General features: G+C 42.8%; 1 protein-coding gene across 1 annotated transcript; it reads left to right on the top strand.

The window, feature by feature from the left end:
- The first annotated feature begins 2,927 nt into the window (after nt 1-2,927).
- Nucleotides 2,928-20,793, top strand: LOC306915607 (myosin heavy chain, fast skeletal muscle-like). Its single transcript, XM_079493041.1, has 40 exons — nt 2,928-3,056; nt 5,675-5,893; nt 5,983-6,126; nt 6,404-6,560; nt 6,652-6,679; nt 6,773-6,881; nt 7,020-7,112; nt 7,204-7,267; nt 7,537-7,635; nt 8,317-8,420; nt 8,744-8,882; nt 9,439-9,557; nt 9,938-10,087; nt 10,189-10,359; nt 10,521-10,824; nt 11,377-11,444; nt 11,804-11,891; nt 12,602-12,719; nt 12,805-12,928; nt 13,061-13,197; nt 13,363-13,618; nt 13,787-14,029; nt 14,327-14,503; nt 14,594-14,739; nt 14,838-14,928; nt 15,028-15,417; nt 15,710-15,836; nt 15,950-16,068; nt 16,174-16,370; nt 16,716-16,899; nt 16,982-17,147; nt 17,365-17,489; nt 18,335-18,643; nt 18,762-18,965; nt 19,060-19,185; nt 19,343-19,513; nt 19,603-19,707; nt 19,809-19,904; nt 20,530-20,658; nt 20,761-20,793. Exons 2-40 carry the CDS (start codon nt 5,687-5,689, stop codon nt 20,776-20,778), a joined length of 5,802 nt encoding a protein of 1,933 aa, XP_079349167.1. The 5' UTR covers nt 2,928-3,056; nt 5,675-5,686; the 3' UTR covers nt 20,779-20,793.
- Nucleotides 20,794-21,991: the final 1,198 nt, after the last annotated feature.

Genomic DNA, 21,991 nt, shown 5'->3' with positions numbered 1-21,991 from the left:
TGTAACATGCATGCATGTGCTAATGAAAAGTATTTAAAATATTGTTTTGATGCTCATCCTATCCTACTACTATAAAGGAAAGGGCTGCAAAGCAAAGCAATATCCGTCCACCTTCTCCTACCAAATCACTCCGTTAGCACACATCTCTCCATCCGTTAGCACACATCTCTCCACGCGCAGAACATGATGCATGCCACAGGAATCCATCTGCACAACATTGCACACATGCAATGTAGTCATATTTACTGTACAAATATTGCTTTTGTATGACATACTGTTATTTCGCTGTGATGCAATGTCCACATTCACCGACCCCTCCCCTTTTCACTGCGCGCACACACACACACACACACACACACACACACACACACACACACACACACACACACACACACACACACACACACACACACACACACACACACACACACAGCCACAAACGTTGAGAACCCCTGCTGTTTAGCCTAAGGGAAATTTCTCATGTTATTTTAACAGGCTTAAAAAATTATCTTGCTGGAAAAGATGACAATGAGCTTTAAAACATAAAGCAAACTATTAAGGGACTAATAACTATTAGGGCATTTTAACACTGATGCCTCATGCCTGCCAGTCACAATGTGGGACTGGCAGGCAGTTTTTGGACAGTTTTTGGTTTAGACTAGTCATTGGTTAGACCAGTCATTAGTCCTACAAGTTACTACAACCTATCTCAAACCCTCACCCTAACCTCCCACGGGGCAGCACACCTAAACCTAACCTCCCACGGGGCAGCACACCTAAACCTAACCTTAACCCAGGTCTAACCAATGACTAGTCTAAACTAAGTATGCACCCCGGGACAGGGTCTCAATTTGTGGGATGCCTGACAAGTCTTGGAAATGACGACACAAAGGGGGACATCTGGTCACGGCACCAATTAAGAGGCGATCCAAAGCGCTGAGCATCAGAATCACCCCCCAGACCCAAAAGGTGAGCAGGCCACTGTGCAAGGCCACCGCCCAAAACCAGAGCACACATGAGTCCCTATAGTAAGACATGTTGCTCTCCAAGTTAGACACTTTATATAAGATCTGGGATCCACAAGCCTTTCATTTGAAATCTGCTAAAAAGAAAATAAGTTTCCTAAAAACAAGTCTTTCATAATCATCCAACCAGAAAGAGTTAACACAAATAGATGACATTTTACAAAATAATATATCATGTTTTAAATCATATAATGGACCATATCATGCAGCATACTGTATATTCTGTATACTAAGAAATTAAAGTAGATACAAAAATACTACTACTATACTACTAATGATAATGATAATAATTAGATTAGATGTCTTTATTATCCACAAGGGAACATTGTTTTGCTCAGGTCAATGCATACATTCAGGACAATACATACAGGACAATAAATAATTATACAAATACAATAAAACACCCAGCAAAGTACTAGTAAAATAATTCTAAAATTTGTAAAACTATTTAAAAGAAAGCAAAGTATCTCTCCACACCATGAAACACTCATAATGTGTGTGCGTGCGTGCGTGCGTGCATGCACGCATGTCCATTATCAGCGCTCAGTCCAGTTCATCTGCCTTAAATAGTACAAAATAATGTTAAGAAATGTAGCTTGATCAAGCTATACTGCCATGGTGAGCTACTTTATAGCTTTACATTACAAGCTTACACTTTCGTAGCAGCTTCCCCAACACTATGGCTATTTTTATACCATAGTCACAGATATGGACTGATGCACTGATGGACATAAACCATGGAAGCACTATCAAGTTTCATGGGAATATTCAGTCCATAAGGATGCTATTGGAATGGCATTTACCGGACCTTTAAAGGCCGTTCCTGCTTTTACTTTCTGCATTGCTTGCAATTAGCAGCCAATATAAGCCCGCTGAGGCGCTCGACCACGGAACCCACTTGGAGAAGGAGTTCAGAGTTCCTTTTGGCACGGTGAGTGAGACTTCATCTGTCCTTCATGCCTTCATGTACGAGAGATGTTTGGGTATTCATAGTCATAAATGTTTTGGAGATGCATGTTGTTCATAGTCATAAACATTTATTAGACATGTTAAGCGATTCATTTTTAACATGACTTCGTAGATAGTGCCACATATAGCTACACACAGCATAATTGTTATAGGCCTATTGTACAGATTGAAATGATTGATTATTCTTTTATTTATAATGATGTAGTTTCACTAGTTTGGGTCGGACTGGAATCTGCTTTTTTTCATGCATTTCCATGTAGACATTTCAATTGTGTTTATTATTATTAAAATAATAATTTGGATTGCATGTACTTTTACATCTACTAGAGTTATTACAATTAGCAATATTTTGTTTTTTTACTTGTACAGTTTGGCTTGTCTACCCCCCTCTTAATGTAACCTTAATTCATAAAATAAAATAAAAAATAATCTAGCACTGCTTCAGTAGGCTACTTAAAAATACATAAGAAAACAAGAAACATAGCTGCAATGACAAACAATAACTTAAATAACCCATTTTGACCTGAGATCAGATTCTAAAAATGTCTTCTACATCCTGACAGTTTTCTGAAAAATCTATGTTTCTATGTCAGTCGTCAGTCATTTTTCAAAAATAGCAGACCTACAAGCTCGTAGCGCGCCACTCGGTGGCGCACTACGAGCTTGTAGATCTGCTATTTTTCAATAGCTAAAGCATAACATAATGCTAACACCAAAAGGGGTTCCCGCCCCAAAATGGGATAACTGAAATTGTGAACAAGCAAATAACAAAAGCAAACACAGAACCGAATGGGCAAGCGTCAATTCATTTCATATTGTAATACATATTGCACATATTGCATGCAATAATTTAAATGGATCCCTCTTTTCAGAGTGTGGAACTAATGAGAACTTATGAAGTGTGGTGTGTGGCAAGAATGGACATTATGGACTAATATAATCTAATTTAATTCACGACTATAAATTGTATTAATCATAAACTCATGTTAATGTCCTCACGATTATGTGTTTCTTTCACACTTAGGGCTTGTAAGATTTCACTTCTACTGGTAGAGGGGAAAAGTGAGTGTTCATACTTTTTTCTATAAAACCTACTGTACACAAAGCTATAACTGTACAATAGTACAATAGGCCAGTGGTTCCCAAAACCTTTTCATGTCAAGGACCCCCAAAATGATACTCATTAGCCCGCGGACCCCCCATTAGAAAATAATATGCCAAGGACCCCCCATGAGAGAAGATTTCTACGCCTCTAGGGCCCCCGGTTTGACCTGAATTAGCCTACGGCCCCTTATTTAATGGCATTTCTATCTCGGGCACCCCAATACATGCTGTAAAATCAAACTTAATTTAACTCAGAGTTACAGACCCATAAGGGTCCATTTGGTTCCTAACTATCATTTAGCTGGGGACCCCCTGGAACTCCCTCAGGGACCCCTGGGGGTCCCCGGACCCCACTTTGGGAACCACTGCAATAGGCTCTATGCACATATGCCATTTTGGAAAGGACTTGGGCCCCTTCCCTACTTCCTTCACAGGTGTTACAAATTATACTAATGAAGGCTCTGTTCCATTCTGGTCAAACAGAGTCGGTGTTAATGATACTAGTGAAGGCTCTGTTCCATTCTGGTCACACAGAGTCAGTGTTAATGATGCTAATGAAGGCTCTGTTCCATTCTGGTCAAACATAGTGTCAGTGTTAATGACACTAATGAAGGCTCTGTTCCATTCTGGTCACACAGAGTCAGTGTTAATGATGCTAATGAAGGCTCTGTTCCATTCTGGTCAAACATAGTGTCAGTGTTAATGACACTAATGAAGGCTCTGTTCCATTCTGGTCAAACAGAGTCAGTGTTAATGATACTAATGAAGGCTGTGTTCCATTCTGGTCAAACAGAGTCAGTGTTAATGATGCTAATGAAGGCTCTGTTCCATTCTGGTCAAACAGAGTCAGTGTTAATGATGCTAATGAAGGCTCTGTTCCATTCTGGTCAAACAGAGTCAGTGTTAATGACACTAATGAAGGCTCTGTTCCATTCTGGTCAAACAGAGTCAGTGTTAATGATACTAGTGAAGGCTCTGTTCCATTCTGGTCAAACAGAGTCGGTGTTAATGATACTAGTGAAGGCTCTGTTCCATTCTGGTCAAACAGAGTCAGTGTTAATGACACTAATGAAGGCTCTGTTCCATTCTGGTCAAACAGAGTCAGTGTTAATGATACTAGTGAAGGCTCTGTTCCATTCTGGTCAAACAGAGTCGGTGTTAATGATACTAGTGAAGGCTCTGTTCCATTCTGGTCAAACAGAGTCAGTGTTAATGATACTAATGAAGGCTCTGTTCCATTCTGGTCAAACAGAGTCAGTGTTAATGACACTAATGAAGGCTCTGTTCCATTCTGGTCAAACAGAGTCAGTGTTAATGATACTAATGAAGGCTCTGTTCCATTCTGGTCAAACAGAGTCAGTGTTAATGATACTAATGAAGGCTGTGTTCCATTCTGGTCAAACAGAGTCAGTGTTAATGATACTAATGAAGGCTCTGTTCCATTCTGGTCAAACAGAGTCAGTGTTAATGACACTAATGAAGGCTCTGTTCCATTCTGGTCAAACAGAGTCAGTGTTAATGACACTAATGAAGGCTCTGTTCCATTCTGGTCAAACAGAGTCAGTGTTAATGACACTAATGAAGGCTCTGTTCCATTCTGGTCAAACAGAGTCAGGGTGATGCTATAGAGCGTCACAGTCCCGCCACCCTACCAGGGCCCAGGAAAAGATTCCCCGTTCATTTTCCTCATAGACATTTCAAAAAGTATTTATTTAAAGACCTTTTAAGCCTCGTACAAAGCCAACTCGAGTCGTGACAAAGCATGACAACAAACACAATTTTTCAGGCCGAACAAATAATTAGAAAGAAGAAGAAAACGGCAGGTTACAACACTTGTTGTTGTTTTTCTTCTTTGTAATTATTTGTTCGGCCCAAAATGTTGTGTTTGTTGTCATGCTTTGTCACGACTCGAGTTGGCTTTGTACGAGGCTTAAAAGGTCTTTAAATAAATACTTTTTGAAACGTCTTTAAATAAATACTTTTTGAAAAGCCTATGGAGAAAATGAACGGGGAATTCACTTCTGGGTCTCACGTCGTCATGAAATGGTCCCCGTACCGTACGGGTGTGTAACTCTGAGTGGTATCCAAATGGCCCCCGTACCGTACGGGTGTGTAACCCCGTTCCCTTTGTACAGAGTTCTCTCAGAGTAAAGGGGGTCCAAGTTGAAATGTAAACATTTGAGAACCACTGTACACTAAATGGAACAGAGCCTTAATCCATTTTGACCTGAGATCAGATTCTAAAAATGTCTTCTACATCCTGACAGTTTTCTGAAAAAGCTATGTTTCTATGTCAGTCGTTCTTCGATTTTTCAAAAATAGCAGACCTACAATCGTTAACGCAGTGAAATTTGTTCTCCGCATTTGATCCATCTCTTGGAGCGGTGAGCCGCAGCGTGCGCCGCGCTCGGGAATCATTAGTTGATTTGACTCCCCCAATCCAACCCATTGATGCTGAGGTATTGGGTCCCAGGGGCCCGGATGTAGGAAGAGTTATTCTGTGTGCATAGAGCCTATTATCCGCTCAGATCTCAAGTCAGCAAAGGCATCAACACCATCTATGTGTCCGTCTACAGAAAGCCGCCACCATGAGTACGGACGCAGAGATGGAGCAGTACGGCAAGGCCGCCATTTACCTCCGTAAGCCAGAGAGGGAGAGAATGGAGTCTCAAAGTGCACCCTTTGATGCCAAAACTGCAGCATATGTGGCGGATAAGGTCGAGCTGTACCTCAAGTGTAAAATCATCAGTAAGGAGGGTGACAAAGTCACCGTGGAGACGCTCGACAAGGGAGATGTAGGTAGAGGTGGATCTAAAATTAAAATAGTTACAGTACTAATCACAATACATTCTGAAGTTGTTGTGCTTTTCTTTATTTCTTTTAGTCAAGAACTGTCCCCGAGGCTGACGTCACCCCAATGAACCCTCCCAAGTATGACAAGATTGAGGACATGGCCATGATGACCCACCTCAATGAAGCCACTGTCCTGTATAACCTCAAAGAGCGTTATGCAGCATGGATGATCTACGTAAGCTTTTCTACATGCTGAGAACAGTACAGCGTTGCACCTGTCGATATAGCAAAGGAAGAAACATACAGAGTACATGTTCTATCATCAAGTGAAAGCCATAGAATAACTAATTCAAACAAACTCGTGGTTGTGAAGTTAACTAGTTAACATTAATTGATGCCACTTGCAACTCGTGACTGTATTCCCAGCTCTAGTGATTCATTGTCGCAGATATGTGGCATGCTCAGAGCTACGTTGTATGATATGTTAATGTTCTCTCTCTTCTCCCCTTCAGACCTACTCTGGCCTGTTCTGTGCAACTGTGAACCCCTACAAGTGGCTCCCAGTGTACGACCAGGAGGTTGTGAATGCCTACAGAGGCAAGAAGCGTATTGAGGCTCCACCCCACATCTTCTCTGTCTCTGACAACGCCTATCAGTTCATGCAGATGGGTACGTACTGACAGGACAATGTCAAGAAATATAAAACTATAATGTTTTGTGCTGTACATCCATGACTAAAAGTTTGCTTTACATTTTACAGATAAAGAGAACCAGTCCGTTTTGATCACGTAAGTTTCCATCATCTACTAGGCATTATAAAAAATAACATTGTAAACAAATTCACTAACTGCATTTCTCTGAATGTCTGCATTTATAACCAGTGGAGAATCCGGTGCTGGGAAGACTGTGAACACCAAGCGTGTCATCCAGTACTTTGCAACAGCTAGTTCTGGTGGAGAGAAATCTGCCGCAGATAGTGGTAAAATCAAGGTATACGACATGTTTTTAACTTGTAAAAAATACAAAATATATAATATTTTTCAATTTAAAGCATGTATATGCAATATAGCAATTCATTAAAAAAAATCTGACCAAATATTAAAGTGGGCGATGTCTAAAACATTCTAGGGGTCACTGGAGGATCAGATTATTGCAGCCAATCCCTTGCTGGAGTCCTATGGTAATGCCAAGACTGTGAGGAATGACAACTCCTCTCGCTTTGTAAGTGTAAATAATTTAACATTTTATGAGAAAACCTGCAATAATTCCACAATGTAGAGGTGATGCAACAAATTGTGCTGTTATCAAACAGGGTAAATTCATCAGAATCCATTTCGGCACAACGGGTAAACTGGCCAGTGCTGATATTGAGACATGTAAGTATGAAGTTCACAGATGATAAATTATATATGCATTCTTTTGAGTATTAGATTTTGAGTTATGTACAACCAATTATTAGCCTATAACAAGCAATCAATCAGCATTCACTTTACTTTCTGCTCCTACTGTTGGTGTGCATATTATTATTTTTAGCAGTAGTAGTAGTAGCAGTAGTAGTAGTAGTAGCAGTAGTAGTAGTAGTAGTAGTAGTAGTAGTAGTAGTATCTTCATTATTAATATTATGAGTTATGTTCAACCCATATAGATCTGCTGGAGAAGTCCAGAGTGACCTACCAGCTTTCTGCAGAGAGAGGTTACCACATATTTTTCCAGATGATGACCAACCACAAACCTGAGATTATTGGTAAATGGAATTAATGATGCTGCAGCCAGAATATAAATTAATGAATACAAATACACAGTCACACTTTTGTAGTGGTGGCTCAGGGGTAGAGTGGCTGGATGGTAACCGCAAGGTTGCCAGTTCGAACCCGGGCTCCTCCAGAGTTAGTCTCGAAGTGTCCTTGAGCAAGACTCTGAACCCCTAATTGCTCCTGATGTGCTGGTTGGTTAGCCTGGCTAATAAGCCAGACTAATATCACACAACACTGTCGCGGTATATTAGTCTGGGCTGGCTCCACTTGGATTTCATTTCCCGGGGGGCGGGTTCAAACATTTTCTCTTTGACGCAATTGGTCAGAGCTACTGTCAGTCAAAAGTCTCAAGCATTGAACGTCACTGTACCAAAGCCCGCCCATATTGCATACCGTGTCCCGATTGGTCCGACCTGTTCTCGGTTGTAGGAAAGAGGCGTGCTACTGAGCCTCGCCAGACCGTAATCCGCTGGTAGGCAATTTTTTTTTGCCAACGGCTGATTCGGTCTGGTTTATTAACCAGGCTACTGGTTGGTGCCTTGCATGGTTTCCGCTGCCATCGGTGTATGAATGTGTGTGTGAATGGGTGAATGTAATGAATAATCTATGTAAAGCGCCTTGGATAAAGTCACTATATAAATGCACCATTCACCTTTTTAATCCCTTTTCAGAAATGTGCCTGATCTCCAGCAACCCCTACGACTTCCCGTTGATCAGCATGGGTGTGATCGTTGTGGCCAGCATTGATGACAAGGCAGAGCTGGACGCCACTGACGTCAGTGATTATTATTATTGATGATTATTATTATTTTGAATATTTCCAATACTCACTGCAGGCAGTTGCTCTGCAGAATGTATTTTCTAATGCAGTGGCTCTCAAAGTTTTCAGACAGTGACCCCCCCTAAAATAATCCTATTTGAACTGGGGTATTAATAGGTCTTAACAGTCCTTACGTTGTCACTTTAGAAATGTGCAGATAACCTGTATACACTGTATGTTGGTTTGTTGACAGTTGAGTTGTGCACAGTTTTACAGGACGTTTGTTAATGTAACGTTAATCTCAATCTTCTGAACACATCTCTGCTTATTGACATCAGGAAGCTATTGACATCCTGGGCTTCACCGGTGAGGACAAACAATACATCTACAAGTTCACCGGTGCAGTGATGCATCATGGAGTCATGAAGTTCAAGCAGAAGCAGCGTGAGGAGCAGGCTGAACCAGACGGCACAGAGGGTGAGCTGAGCTTTATTCTTATTGTTCTTATCATCATCATCACCATCACAGAGGTTCAGCTGCATCTTCAACTAAGGGATGGAAATAATGTATACTTTGTGACAAGAAGTAGAAGTAGTAGGTCGTGACTGGCTTATTGTCGGTATCGTCCGGAAACACGCGGGAGTCTGTCCCATAACAACAACGTGCTAGACCCCTGGGAGATGGATTGCTGAGGTGCAGCGCCACACCTACAATTCAGCTCCCAGTACTTGCCACATGACTTGCCGCACCCAAGCCGTGCTACTCATACGCTGAGTTGGCGGTGCCCGGGATTGAACCCATGACTTTGTGGTCCAACGGCAAGAGCTCTACCCACTGAGCTACCCGGACTGGGCCGGACACAATACTTGTCACAAACAATACTTTGTGACAAGTATTGTATTTACTTCAGCTAAGCTAAAGATATTTTCAATATACAATAGATTACAATAGATTATCACCTGACGTAACCTTGTGCGTACCTTGCTTTGGATTAAGTGAAATGCCTAAATTGCAAATTGTATGAACATTTCAGAGGCTGACAAGATTGCCTACCTGTTGGGCATCAACTCAGCAGAAATGCTTAAAGCATATTGCTACCCCAGAGTGAAGGTTGGAAATGAGTTTGTCACGAAGGGACAGACTGTGCCACAGGTGAGTAGTACACGATTTCCACACACAGCATACCATTAGAATCTTCCGTCTGAAGACTCAACTCTTCAGAGTTATGTAAGGTAAGGCCCTAGCCTTACCTTACATAACAAGATTTTGATATGTAGACAGATGCCAGTTCATTTGTAGACCTGGCGTCCTGTAGTGTGTATAGTTTAAATGATGTACAGATTATTGAGTTCTCTTAGATTATACTGTTTGGTTTACCTAGGATCCTAGATTACTATTTGCTATGCAATTGCCTCCTGTTTTCCTTGCTTACTGTAAATCGCTTTGGATTAGGAGTGTCTGCTGAATGCCTAAATTGTAAATAGTCAATGGTGTAATTCACACCATTACTAATAATGTTCCTATTTCATTAGGTCGGTAACTCAGTGGGTGCCTTGGCCAAGTCCATCTATGAGAAGCTGTTCTTGTGGATGGTCGTTAGGATCAACGAGATGCTGGACACCAAGCAGGCTAGAAACTTCTACATTGGTGTGCTGGACATCGCTGGTTTTGAAATCTTTGATGTAAGCATATGGACTTTTATTTTTTAAGTGTGAGACTAATTCTCTTTGTCACAATTTGACCTATACATACACAATTGGGCTAATGATGTTTCCACTCGCAGTTCAACACCCTGGAGCAGCTGTGCATCAACTTCACCAATGAGAAACTGCAACAGTTTTTCAACCACACCATGTTTGTTCTGGAACAAGAAGAGTACATGAAAGAAGGAATTCCCTGGGATCTCGTTGACTTCGGCATGGACTTGGCTGTCTGCATTGAGCTCATTGAGAAGGTATTCAACCAAATCAACAAGGAAGTTCTGATGGAGAACATATTATATTATATATATATATTATCATGGACTTGGCTGTCTGCATTGTGCTTACTTTATGTTGCTGATGATGTTAACATTGTTTTTTTGTCATTTGTCTCTTTTGTCTCCTCTCCCCAAAGCCCTTGGGCATCTTCTCCATCCTTGAAGAGCAGTGCATGTTCCCGAAGGCTTCAGACAAAACCTTCGCCGACAAGCTGATTGACCAGCACCTGGGGAAGAACAAGGCCTTTGAAAAGCCCAAGCCTGGCAAAGGCAAGGGCGAGGCCCACTTCTCCCTGGTCCACTACGCTGGCACCGTGGACTACAGCATCACAGGATGGCTGGAGAAGAACAAGGACCCGCTGAACGACTCTGTCATTCAGCTGTACCAGAAGTCTTCAGTTAAACTGCTGGCCGTGTTATATCCTCCTGCTGAGCCCGAAGGTATGTTGAATGTTGTTGATTGATTTGTTCCTCGGCACTAATATTGGTCAAACCTTTGGTTGTTGAAAATGTGCCAGATGAATAAACTTTGCTTTGATTTGATGATTCGGAACTCCACGTCCACTTTCCAATCACACACTCATTTCATCCTGCTTGCTGCTGCTGCACACACCACTGCTGCCTTGCTCAAACACTGCTGCTCACCCTCCACCACCACCCCAGCTACCACCTGTTGTTTTGGATCTGCTGTTCATGTACGGGGGATTCGGAGTCCCTATGGTCGTGCCTGATGCGCTTCATCAGTGTACATAAAAAGCAGATCCAATTCACCGCCAAACCATAATAAATATATTGCTAATTTTACATTCAATAAAATATATCCTATCCATTCGTGAGTTGTCCCGACAGAACTTAATAAGCGATCCCACATTTCTTCAGAAACAATATTTTCAAGCTAATTTATTCTTGTTCAGACCTTCGGTTCAACCTTGGTCGTTGAAAAAGTGCTTTATAAATTAACTTTGATTTGATGATTCTATCGAATATAAACAGATAACACCAAGGCTGGAGGCAAGAAGAAGAAGGGTGGTTCCATGCAGACCGTGTCTAGTGCTTTCAGGGTAGGAACATTTATTCATTATTATCAACATTATATTCCTGAATGAACATTCATATTTTCAAACCCGTAAGCAATAGGCACGGCACGTCTATTCATGTTGGAATTAAACAATTTCTGTATAACAAGTTGTGAGCCTGTAGATCAGCTATCTTTGAATGGCTAAAGTTTAAATTTGGGCATAAGTGGTTAATGTAGGCATATGTTTTAATACAATCTGTATTGAATCTGTATAGTAGTAACTAGCATATAAAGTGTTAATTAAAATACGTGCTCAAGTGGAGGACAATATTATACTTGGCTCTTTTATGTCTCAATAGTACTTTTTTTTTAAAACTAATAATGAGTTTTATATCTCAATAGGCTAACTTGGGGATGCTGATGACCAACTTGAGGAGCACTCATCCTCACTTTGTGCGTTGCCTGATTCCCAACGAGTCCAAGACTCCAGGTAAACACAGGGAAAAACTAATACATAAACAAATGCTGTCATAAACATTCTGTCATATATATATATGGTGCCATATATGGTGCCCAGGTCATTGTGACATCACATGACATCATCAGGGATGGATATATACTAAATGCGAGCCCATATATGCAGATCCCTGATGTCATCAATATTGGCCAGCAACTAATGTGACCTCAAACCCTTAGATCTCCATATATGGATATATGTCGGAACCTGTTCTGACATTCCATATGTTGATCCTTCCCCATCCATCAATCCTCTTCGATGTCTCCCTTTTGACTTATACCTATCCATTGAAACTATGGACGGGCCTGCCCCAAAGTTATTAGTGCAGCCGCACCCGGCGAAAACTAGAGTTTTCAACATGGGCCCGAAAGTGAAGGCCCGGCCCTACCTGGGCCCTCATCAAACCCTGTACACTCAAGAGAATGTCCCCATTACCACCCTTAGATGTCCATACTGTATGGAGCTCACCTGTTCTGACATTCCATATGTTGATCTGACCTCATCAAACCCTGTACACTCAAGACATGCTCCTCATATGGGAAGTACAGACTTCATTCCATGTTTATCTGACCCCCCATGCCAAAGCGCCAGCACTCGCCCAGCAGTCTGCCGTCAACGAGGCGGGTCGCTTCTCGCCCGCAGGCGTCCTACTGGTAATAATAATAATAATAACATCTTTACAGGCTTGATGGAGAACTTCCTGGTCATCCACCAGCTGAGGTGTAACGGTGTGCTGGAGGGCATCAGGATCTGTAGAAAGGGCTTCCCCAGCAGGATCCCATACGCTGACTTCAAGCAGAGGTATTCATTCCTTCTTCCAGAAGCTTTTAGTTCCAAACCTATTAACGGGAGGGACGCAAATTGACCATGAACTTCTGCAAAACAGGTACAAAGTACTGAACGCCAGCGCATGTCCCGATGGCGCATTCATGGACAACAAGAAAGCTTCAGAGAAGCTGCTTGGGTCCATCGACGTTCCCGTTGATGAGTACCGGTTTGGACACACCAAGGTAAATACACTGGTTTGACATTATCGATACACCAGTTTAAATACACTACTGTGTATCTGGTTTAACATAATACTAAAAGTTGATTTTACAGTCGTTTACTTACAGTTACAGTTTTTGTAACGTTGTGTTCAGGTCTTCTTTAAAGCTGGTCTGCTGGGGACGCTGGAGGAGATGCGAGATGAAAAGCTGTTTGCTCTGGTCACCATGACTCAGGCTCTCGCACGAGCTTTCCTCATGAGGAAGGAGTTTGTGAAGATGATGGTCAGAAGGTACTATGAAAGCATAATTTATTATATAATTTGTAAGTACACTTAGCCTACTATTCAATTCAATTCAATTCTGTTATAGTGTCAACTCACTATAATAGAAGTGTATACCATACTTCTTCCAACTCTGTCCACAATCATGACACACTTCAACCGTTTTTTCCACAGAGAGGCCGTTTTCACCATCCAGTTCAACCTCCGCTCATTCGTCGCTGTGAAACACTGGCCATGGATGAAGGTCTATTACAAGATCAAGCCTCTCCTGCAGAGCGCCGAGACTGAGAAGGAGCTGGCAGAGATGAAGGAGAACTACGAGAAGATGACGACTGACCTGGCGACTGCCCTGGCCAAGAAGAAGGAACTAGAGGAGAAGCTGGTGACTCTGACGCAGGAAAGGAATGGCCTCCTGACGGCATCGTCATCAGTAAGTATACTGGACATTTTACAATTCCCTCCCTCAGATCACAAAGCTGTTATTTTTCACACTATGCTCCCTAAGAGTCTGTACCGCCCAACAGGCAACTGCAAAATGATATCTCTACCAGAACAAATGCTGACATGTTTCCTCCCTTGTGTTTTCATTGACAACCAGGGAGACGAGGCTCTGAATGATGCTGAGGAGAGGTGTGAGGGTCTTATTAAAAGTAAGATCCAGTTGGAGGCAAAGCTCAAAGAGACGACTGAGAGACTGGAGGACGAGGAGGAGATCAATGCAGAGCTGACGGCCAAGAAGAGGAAGCTGGAAGATGAATGCTCTGAGCTCAAGAAGGACATCGATGACCTGGAGCTCACCTTGGCCAAAGTGGAGAAGGAGAAGCACGCCACTGAAAACAAGGTTCATGATCATAGACTCTCTGGGGTTCTATCAAGATAGTAGTCATTGCTGTCGGGCACAAACCTCCTATCTCCATATTGAAACCTTTTGTGTTTTTTTGTAAATTAAAGCCCTACTTTATCATACACCAGCGTCACAAACAAAAAAAGAAAAATAGCAGATCAACAAGCTTGTCGATCTGCTACTTTGGCTATTTTTGGATGTGAATCTTGACAAGTAACTGTTTCCACGCCCGACAGAGACCAAGTGCAATAATGATCTATTCCATGACAACAAATTGTGTTCTGCTTCTATCAGGTGAAGAACCTGACTGAGGAGATGGCCTCTCAAGATGAAGGTCTTGCTAAGCTGACCAAGGAGAAGAAGGCGCTCCAAGAGGCCCATCAGCAGACCCTGGATGACCTGCAGGCAGAGGAAGACAAAGTCAACACTCTGACCAAGGCCAAGACCAAGCTGGAGCAGCAAGTTGATGATGTGAGTGTTTCCAAAGTGAAGCACATGTTTTGAATAGATTGTTTATTATTTCACTGAATTATGTCTTACACATAATGTATCATTGTGCAGCTGGAAGGTTCTTTGGAGCAAGAGAAGAAGCTCCGCATGGACCTGGAGAGAACCAAGAGAAAGCTTGAGGGTGATCTGAAACTGGCCCAGGAAGCCATCATGGATCTGGAGAACGACAAGCAACAGTCTGATGAGAAGCTTAAGAAGTAATGTGGACAAACAATATGAATACTTCATATTAATAATAATAATAATATGAAATGCCAAAAACTATGGCTAAAATATGATGTACTGTATTCCACAGGAAGGACTTTGAAGTAACCCAGCTTCTGAGTAAGATTGAGGATGAGCAATCTTTGGGGGCCCAGCTGCAGAAGAAGATCAAGGAACTCCAGGTATTTATTTTTCTCCATCTTCTTTAAAATCTTACTCAGTACTCTAAAATCTTAAGTAAGTGTGAATTAGGATTTTAACATGTCCATTCATTTGAAAAGGCTCGTATTGAAGAACTGGAGGAGGAGATCGAGGCAGAGCGTGCTGCTCGTGCTAAGGTTGAGAAGCAGAGAGCTGATCTCTCCAGGGAACTTGAGGAGATCAGTGAGAGGCTGGAGGAGGCCGGAGGAGCCACCGCCGCTCAGATCGAGATGAACAAGAAGCGCGAGGCTGAGTTCCAGAAGCTGCGTCGTGACCTGGAAGAGTCCACCCTGCAGCACGAGGCCACCGCTTCTGCTCTCCGTAAGAAACAGGCGGACAGCGTCGCGGAGCTGGGCGAGCAGATCGACAACCTCCAGCGCGTCAAGCAGAAACTGGAGAAGGAAAAGAGTGAATACAAGATGGAGATCGATGACCTGGCCAGCAACATGGAGGCTGTTGCTAAGGCAAAGGTATGATGGAATGCCTTTGGATAATATAAATCTTGACCTGATTACGGTATTACTATTCACTTCAATAGGAGTCTGCATGGGGGCTTGGTTGAGACTTCCGCGTGGCGTTTCAGAGTATGGGGTCAGACTCCCATTGGTTTAAGCGGCGTTTCAGAGTATGGGGCCAGACTCGGACAGCCAATCATGACGAGGTCGCGCAAAAGTCACCATAGCCAACAGCAGCGATCATAAGCCAGGTTCCACCTGGCAAAAAGAGAAATGCTGATCGAATATGTCCAATGTTCATTTACAGGGAAATCTTGAGAAGATGGCACGCACCCTTGAGGACCAACTTAGTGAAATCAAGGCCAAGGCTGATGAGAACGTTCGCCAGCTCAATGATGTTGGGGCTCAGAAAGCGAGACTGTTGACAGAGAACGGTAAATGTTCATCTTGAAGTTTACTTTGTCTACATGGTGTGTCGATGGTACAAATTGACCATAGTTAGAGATGAATTTGTTTGAAATGAACAAATATTTAAATTTCTACCTAGGTGAGTTTGGTCGCCAACTGGAGGAGAAGGAAGCTCTCGTCTCTCAGCTCACCAGAGGCAAACAGGCCTCCACCCAGCAGGTTGAGGAGTTGAAGAGACTCATAGAAGAGGAGGTTAAGGTGAGGAACAGACCCCCCACCCCCCCTCCCCTTATTTTAAGCCTAGTTTTATATTGTTTGTATTTTTATCCGGCTGACATTATTTTGTCATTTTTCGTCTGACAGGCAAAGAATGCCCTTGCCCACGCTGTGCAATCAGCTCGCCATGACTGTGACCTTCTGAGGGAACAGTTTGAGGAGGAGCAGGAAGCCAAGGCTGAGCTGCAGCGTGGAATGTCCAAGGCCAACGCTGAGGTGTGTCAGTGGAGGGCCAAGTATGAGACTGACGCTGTCCAACGCACTGAGGAGCTGGAGGAAGCTAAGTAAGTCATCAGTGTTTTTACACCAGGGTTTCTCAAACGTTTTTGTTTCAAGGACCCCCATATTGATTTGGCCACGGAACACCCTCTGCAAAGATTTCGTGCCCGGCCAGGGAATTATATTGAAAAAAATCCAAATACACTTTTGATGAAAATATAGATGTTAGCTGTTAGCTTGTAGATCTTTTATTAGCCAACACATGAACAAGTGGTTAAAATTATTTTTATGCTACATTCACTATTTTAGCTCCCTGGATTCCCCCCAATCACTTTGAGAACCAATGTTTTACACTGTCATGCAAAAATATTGCCCACAATCATTTGATTCCATTCAACACTGATCAACAGGAAGAAGCTCGCCCAGCGTCTTCAGGAAGCTGAGGAGCAAATTGAGGCTGTGAATTCCAAGTGTGCCTCTCTGGAGAAAACCAAACAGAGACTCCAGGGTGAAGTGGAAGACCTCATGGTTGATGTGGAGAGGGCCAACGGTTTGGCTGCCAACCTCGACAAGAAACAGAGGAACTTCGATAAGGTGCTTTGACATTCATTATTTTAAAACAACAATAATTATTGGCTACTTAAAATGGGGTGAATGACATTAAATTACTGTGCAGGTCTTGGCAGAATGGAAGCAGAAGTTTGAAGAGGGACAGGCAGAACTGGAAGGAGCTCAGAAAGAGGCTCGTTCTCTCAGCACTGATATGTTTAAGATGAAGAACTCCTACGAGGAGTCTCTGGACCAGCTGGAGACCATGAAGCGTGAAAACAAGAACCTGCAACGTGAGTCTTTCTTTTGATAGAAGTTTTTTATTTTTGCTTCAATATTGTTTTGCATACTTCTTCTGAGCCAAAAGCGGGTCAAAAGGTCATCATTTTGCCTTTTGAAATTCTTTAAATGTTCAAAATCAGTTGTGGATTATAGGCTATACCAACTTTATTCAAAAGCAAATACAAAATACTGAAAAGTTCCTCATTCATTATTTTCAACCCACTGCAGAGGAGATCTCAGACCTGACTGAACAGATCGGTGAGACTGGAAAGAGCATCCATGAGCTGGAGAAGGGCAAGAAGCAGGTGGAGACAGAGAAGGCAGAGATCCAGACAGCCCTGGAGGAAGCCGAGGTAACACTTCAGAACAATGCAATGGACCCTTAGGTTCTGGCAAGCTGTGCTTCTCACATGTAACTTTCCTGACGTTAAGATGTGTATAACACAGCCATGCAAAATAACATCGACAAGCTATGAGGTCACAGAAGCTTGCCCAGCTTAGCAATGGTTGCTAAACTATTTGGATTGGCCTTGAACAATCGCTTTTGGGGTGGGGATTAGTGAAGGGTCAATTGTTTATAGTGTAGCAACCTCCCAAAAGTGTCTCTAAGCGAGCTAGCTCTCTTTAGCCGGGAAACCTGACGAATCTGCCACAGGAAAAAAAAAACCCCGGGGAGCCGTTTGAATTACAATTCCCCTCACCCCAGAGTTGTGAGTGACCAATCAGAACCCACTATTCAAAGTGAGACTTTTTTGCTGTGACATTGGAATCTGTTTTAACCAACCCTTGGAAATAAAGGCCTATTCATCATCGCAACTACAACATGATGTCACGGAGCCGCGGTGAAGAGCAAACCACCCCAGCCCTTCTCTCTGTTTTTACTCACCACCGCTCAACGTTATTACAGCTCCAGACTATGAATAGGCCTTAAATCTTCCACACCGACGTTCCAGACTAATATCTACGCAGTGATATTAGCTCCTCTGAGCGAGCTAGCTCTCTTAGCATTGCCTATTGCGTGCTGGACTGGTGAGTTGGTGGTCAAGGTTTGATCCCAGCTCAGGGCAGTGTGCTATTTGCTACAATATTTGACGCTACAGTATTTTATGTATTTATTTATTTTTAATATGCTTTATATTCAAACAGTGTAGCTGTAGTCCTATATGATGTTACATTTTGATCTTGTATTACATTTCAGGGTACTTTGGAGCACGAGGAGTCCAAGATTCTTCGTGTGCAGCTGGAGCTCAACCAGATCAAGGGTGAGGTCGACAGGAAGCTGGCAGAGAAGGATGAAGAGACGGAGCAGATCAAGAGGAACAGCCAGAGGGTCATTGACTCCATGCAGGGCACTCTGGACTCTGAGGTCAGGAGCAGGAACGATGCCCTGCGGGTCAAGAAGAAGATGGAGGGAGACCTGAACGAGATGGAGGTTCAGCTGAGTCACGCCAACCGCCAGGCTGCTGAGGCCCAGAAGCAACTGAGGACTGTCCAGGGACAGCTTAAGGTACAAAACATAGTAGTTTGTTAGACAGAGACATATTCAAACAGTGGAGCTGCTCTGAAAAAAAATTGTCACATTCTGATGTTTCTCCTCACCACTTACCAAATATGATTTCATTTAGGATGCCCAACTGCACCTTGACGATGCACTCAGAGGCGGAGAAGACCTGAAGGAGCAAGCTACCATGGTGGAGCGTAGGAACGGCCTCATGGTGGCAGAGATCGAGGAGCTGAGAGTGGCTCTGGAACAGACGGAGAGAGGCCGCAAAGTGGCTGAGCAAGAACTAGTAGATGCTAGTGAGCGCGCTGGACTGTTGCACTCTCAGGTACGCAAGTCACTTAAAAAAAATCCAATATTCAGAATTAAACAAATATCTACATCATGCTTACTTATATTGTTCAACTGAATCTTTATTTCAGAACACAAGCCTTTTGAACACCAAGAAGAAGATTGAGACTGACCTGCTCCAGGTCCAAGGTGAAGTGGACGACAGCGTTCAAGAAGCAAGGAATGCTGAGGAGAAGGCCAAGAAGGCCATCACTGATGTAAGTTAGGAAGCCCTACCATTATCTATTAGTATACTTTTAACATTATTCTATTAGATATCCTCATGTCATGCTTCATATTAACATACTTATCTATTAGATATCCTCATGTCATGCTTCATAATAACATGCAATACAATGCAACATGACTTTCCAGGCTGCTATGATGGCCGAGGAGCTGAAGAAGGAACAGGACACCAGCTCTCACCTTGAGAGGATGAAGAAGAACCTGGAGGTCACAGTGAAGGACCTGCAGCACCGTCTGGATGAGGCTGAGAACCTGGCCATGAAGGGAGGCAAGAAGCAGCTCCAGAAACTGGAGGGCAGGGTAAGGTGTAGTTTACTTCAACACGGCTTATAGTCCTAGACAATGAAATATGAAGAGATAACCTCATAATGTATCATTCAACTGTGAAGGTGCGTGAGCTGGAGGCAGAGGTTGAATCTGCAGGGAAAGGTGGAGCAGACGCCATTAAAGGTGTCCGCAAGTACGAGAGGAGAGTGAAGGAGCTGACATACCAGGTACTGTATACCATGTTCACTTTAATGACCATCATTCCTCTGACAAAAGGAATAGATTGCACGAGCATACAACTAATGTTATGAATTCACTCTGACTTCAGACTGAAGAGGACAAGAAGAATGTTGCCAGGCTTCAGGATCTGGTGGACAAACTGCAGCTGAAGGTGAAGGGCTACAAGAGATCGGCTGAGGAAGCGGTAAGACACATTTACATGGTGATGAATGTTCTCTTGTGGCTGCCATGGCCGTAGTACTGTTGGCATAGTGTAACTATAAGACATAATATGACTTGGTTATGTAAAAATAAATACAAAATAATGCTGGTATTATGTAGTATACTAGTATGTCCATCTCGCTGCTTTCCACAAGCTTTAGGACGAGCCCCCAAATGATGTTATCTCTAGATCCCTATGCTTCGGCGGCATGGTATGGAATCTGCACCGCAGGGAAGCTGTTACTGTACAATGGGTGCTGAAAAGAAAGGCAACCATGCACACGAAAGGCTGTGTGTTTCAGGCACATTGGTACAAATGTCCAACGTGGACTACGGAAAGCAATAGATTTTGTTTCCTCTAAGCTGTGATTTTTGGCTCGGGGTGCCAACCAAGAACAAGAAGTGGCACAGCCATGATCGTGCCGTTCCAATGAGAACCTGTCCGAGCTCATTCATGTGGTCCCAACTAATGCACTCATGCTGGATGGGCCACTGTATTATAGCCACAACCACACTATACAATTTCCTGACGTTGTCTTGTTTGGACTATAATTGCAAGATGCTCTTTTCGCATATTGAGGCTTTGAACCATCTCTATCATATTGTAGGAGGAGGCTGCCAACTCTCACCTGACCAAGTGTAGAAAGGTTCAGCATGAGCTGGAGGAGGCAGAGGAGCGTGCCGACATCGCTGAATCCCAGGTCAACAAGATGAGAGCTAAAGGCCGCGACGCCAAGGTAATACATGTTCAATATGAAGGTTTAAGATGATTATCTTTAACAAAAAAATAACTAAAGATTACAGTTCAATATCTAATAGTATATTCCTATTTTTTACAGGGAAAAGATGCTGAATAAGATCTCCAATTCAAGTCACCATAAAAAGTCATAAAATATGACCCATTTTATTCAATAAAGGTTGCAACTAAAACATTTTGTTGTTTCTTGTATTCATTGCCTCGTCAATCACTTTTTATTGTCAGATTTGTCAGAGTAAAAGATCATCATTGAGCAATAAAGGATACATATTTTATTGTATATACATTTCAATTACTCCAGAGGCTACAAATGACACACAGACAATAGCTGGGTTGAAACAAACATTTAGTGATTGTCTCCACCAGGCCGAAGGCATGGGGAGAGAGTATGTTTTGCACTCCGTCCGTGTGTGTGTGTGTGTGTGTGTCCGTCCGTGTGTGTGTGTCTCCGTCCATCCTTCCGTCCGTCTGTTACCAGCTAATCTCCGGCACCGTTAACCTGGTCGATGCCAAACTTTGCACACACACTCCCTGGATGCCAACGATGAACCTCTGCCCCGCATTTTCCAGAACGACCTGTTATAGCGCCACCATGAGGCAGCTTTTCACATTTTTTACCTAAAACTGCACCGATCTGCGTGAAACGTTGCATGCACACTCCCTAGAGGCCAAGGACAAACCTTTGACCTGCATTTTCCGCATCTGCCTTTTATAGCGCCACCAGGAGGCCGACTTTTGTAAAACACATTTTTTGATATTACTCCTCCAGATTCTGTCCACAAATCTCACAAATCGTTACACAGTATCTCTATGGTCATGTGCTCAAGTCGGATCTGTCCGATATTTCATATTCCATCCTAATTGGCTATAATTAACTTTCACAGTTTGCAAGATTGCCCCGTTTTGAACAAAAGCCTCAAATCATGAACGCAGCATGCAATTTACGTGAAATCTTTCACACATTTTCTTACTAGGCTGAGGAATATATCCCACCCTTTTCACATTGGCCTGTTATAGCGCCACCAACAGGTTGATTTTTGCAAAACACATTTTTGGAACAAAATGCCTCAAGTCATCCAATTGCCATCAAAGGCAAACATGTTTATATTACTCCTAAACATTTTGCCAAACATCTCACACAGTCCTATCCTCCTGGTGGAGACCTGTGCCCAGAAGGGCACTTTTTCTAGTTTAACATATTATGTCCAAAGCTCATTGCTAAACACATACTTGACCATACTGTACCACTGACAGGGGAGTTTACAATGTGACTGAAAAGGTATACAGGCTATATTATCTATACAAAGAGTGGT

Source organism: Electrona antarctica (assembly GCF_951216825.1).
Source record: "Electrona antarctica genome assembly, chromosome: 22".
NCBI lineage: Eukaryota > Metazoa > Chordata > Actinopteri > Myctophiformes > Myctophidae > Electrona > Electrona antarctica.
The sequence above is the reverse complement of the archived record's forward strand: the minus strand, read 5'-3'. Positions and strand labels throughout refer to the sequence as shown.

What these genes read in the sequence shown, in the direction of transcription:
- LOC306915607 (XM_079493041.1), top strand. Translation starts at nt 5,687, where the DNA reads ATGAGTACGGACGCAGAGATGGAGCAGTACGGCAAGGCCGCCATTTAC. An exon ending in TCTGATGAGAAGCTTAAGAA is followed by an intron (nt 14,740 to 14,837) that starts GTAATGTGGACA and finishes TGTATTCCACAG; the next exon opens with GAAGGACTTTGAAGTAACCC. An exon ending in CTGTCCAGGGACAGCTTAAG is followed by an intron (nt 18,644 to 18,761) that starts GTACAAAACATA and finishes GATTTCATTTAG; the next exon opens with GATGCCCAACTGCACCTTGA.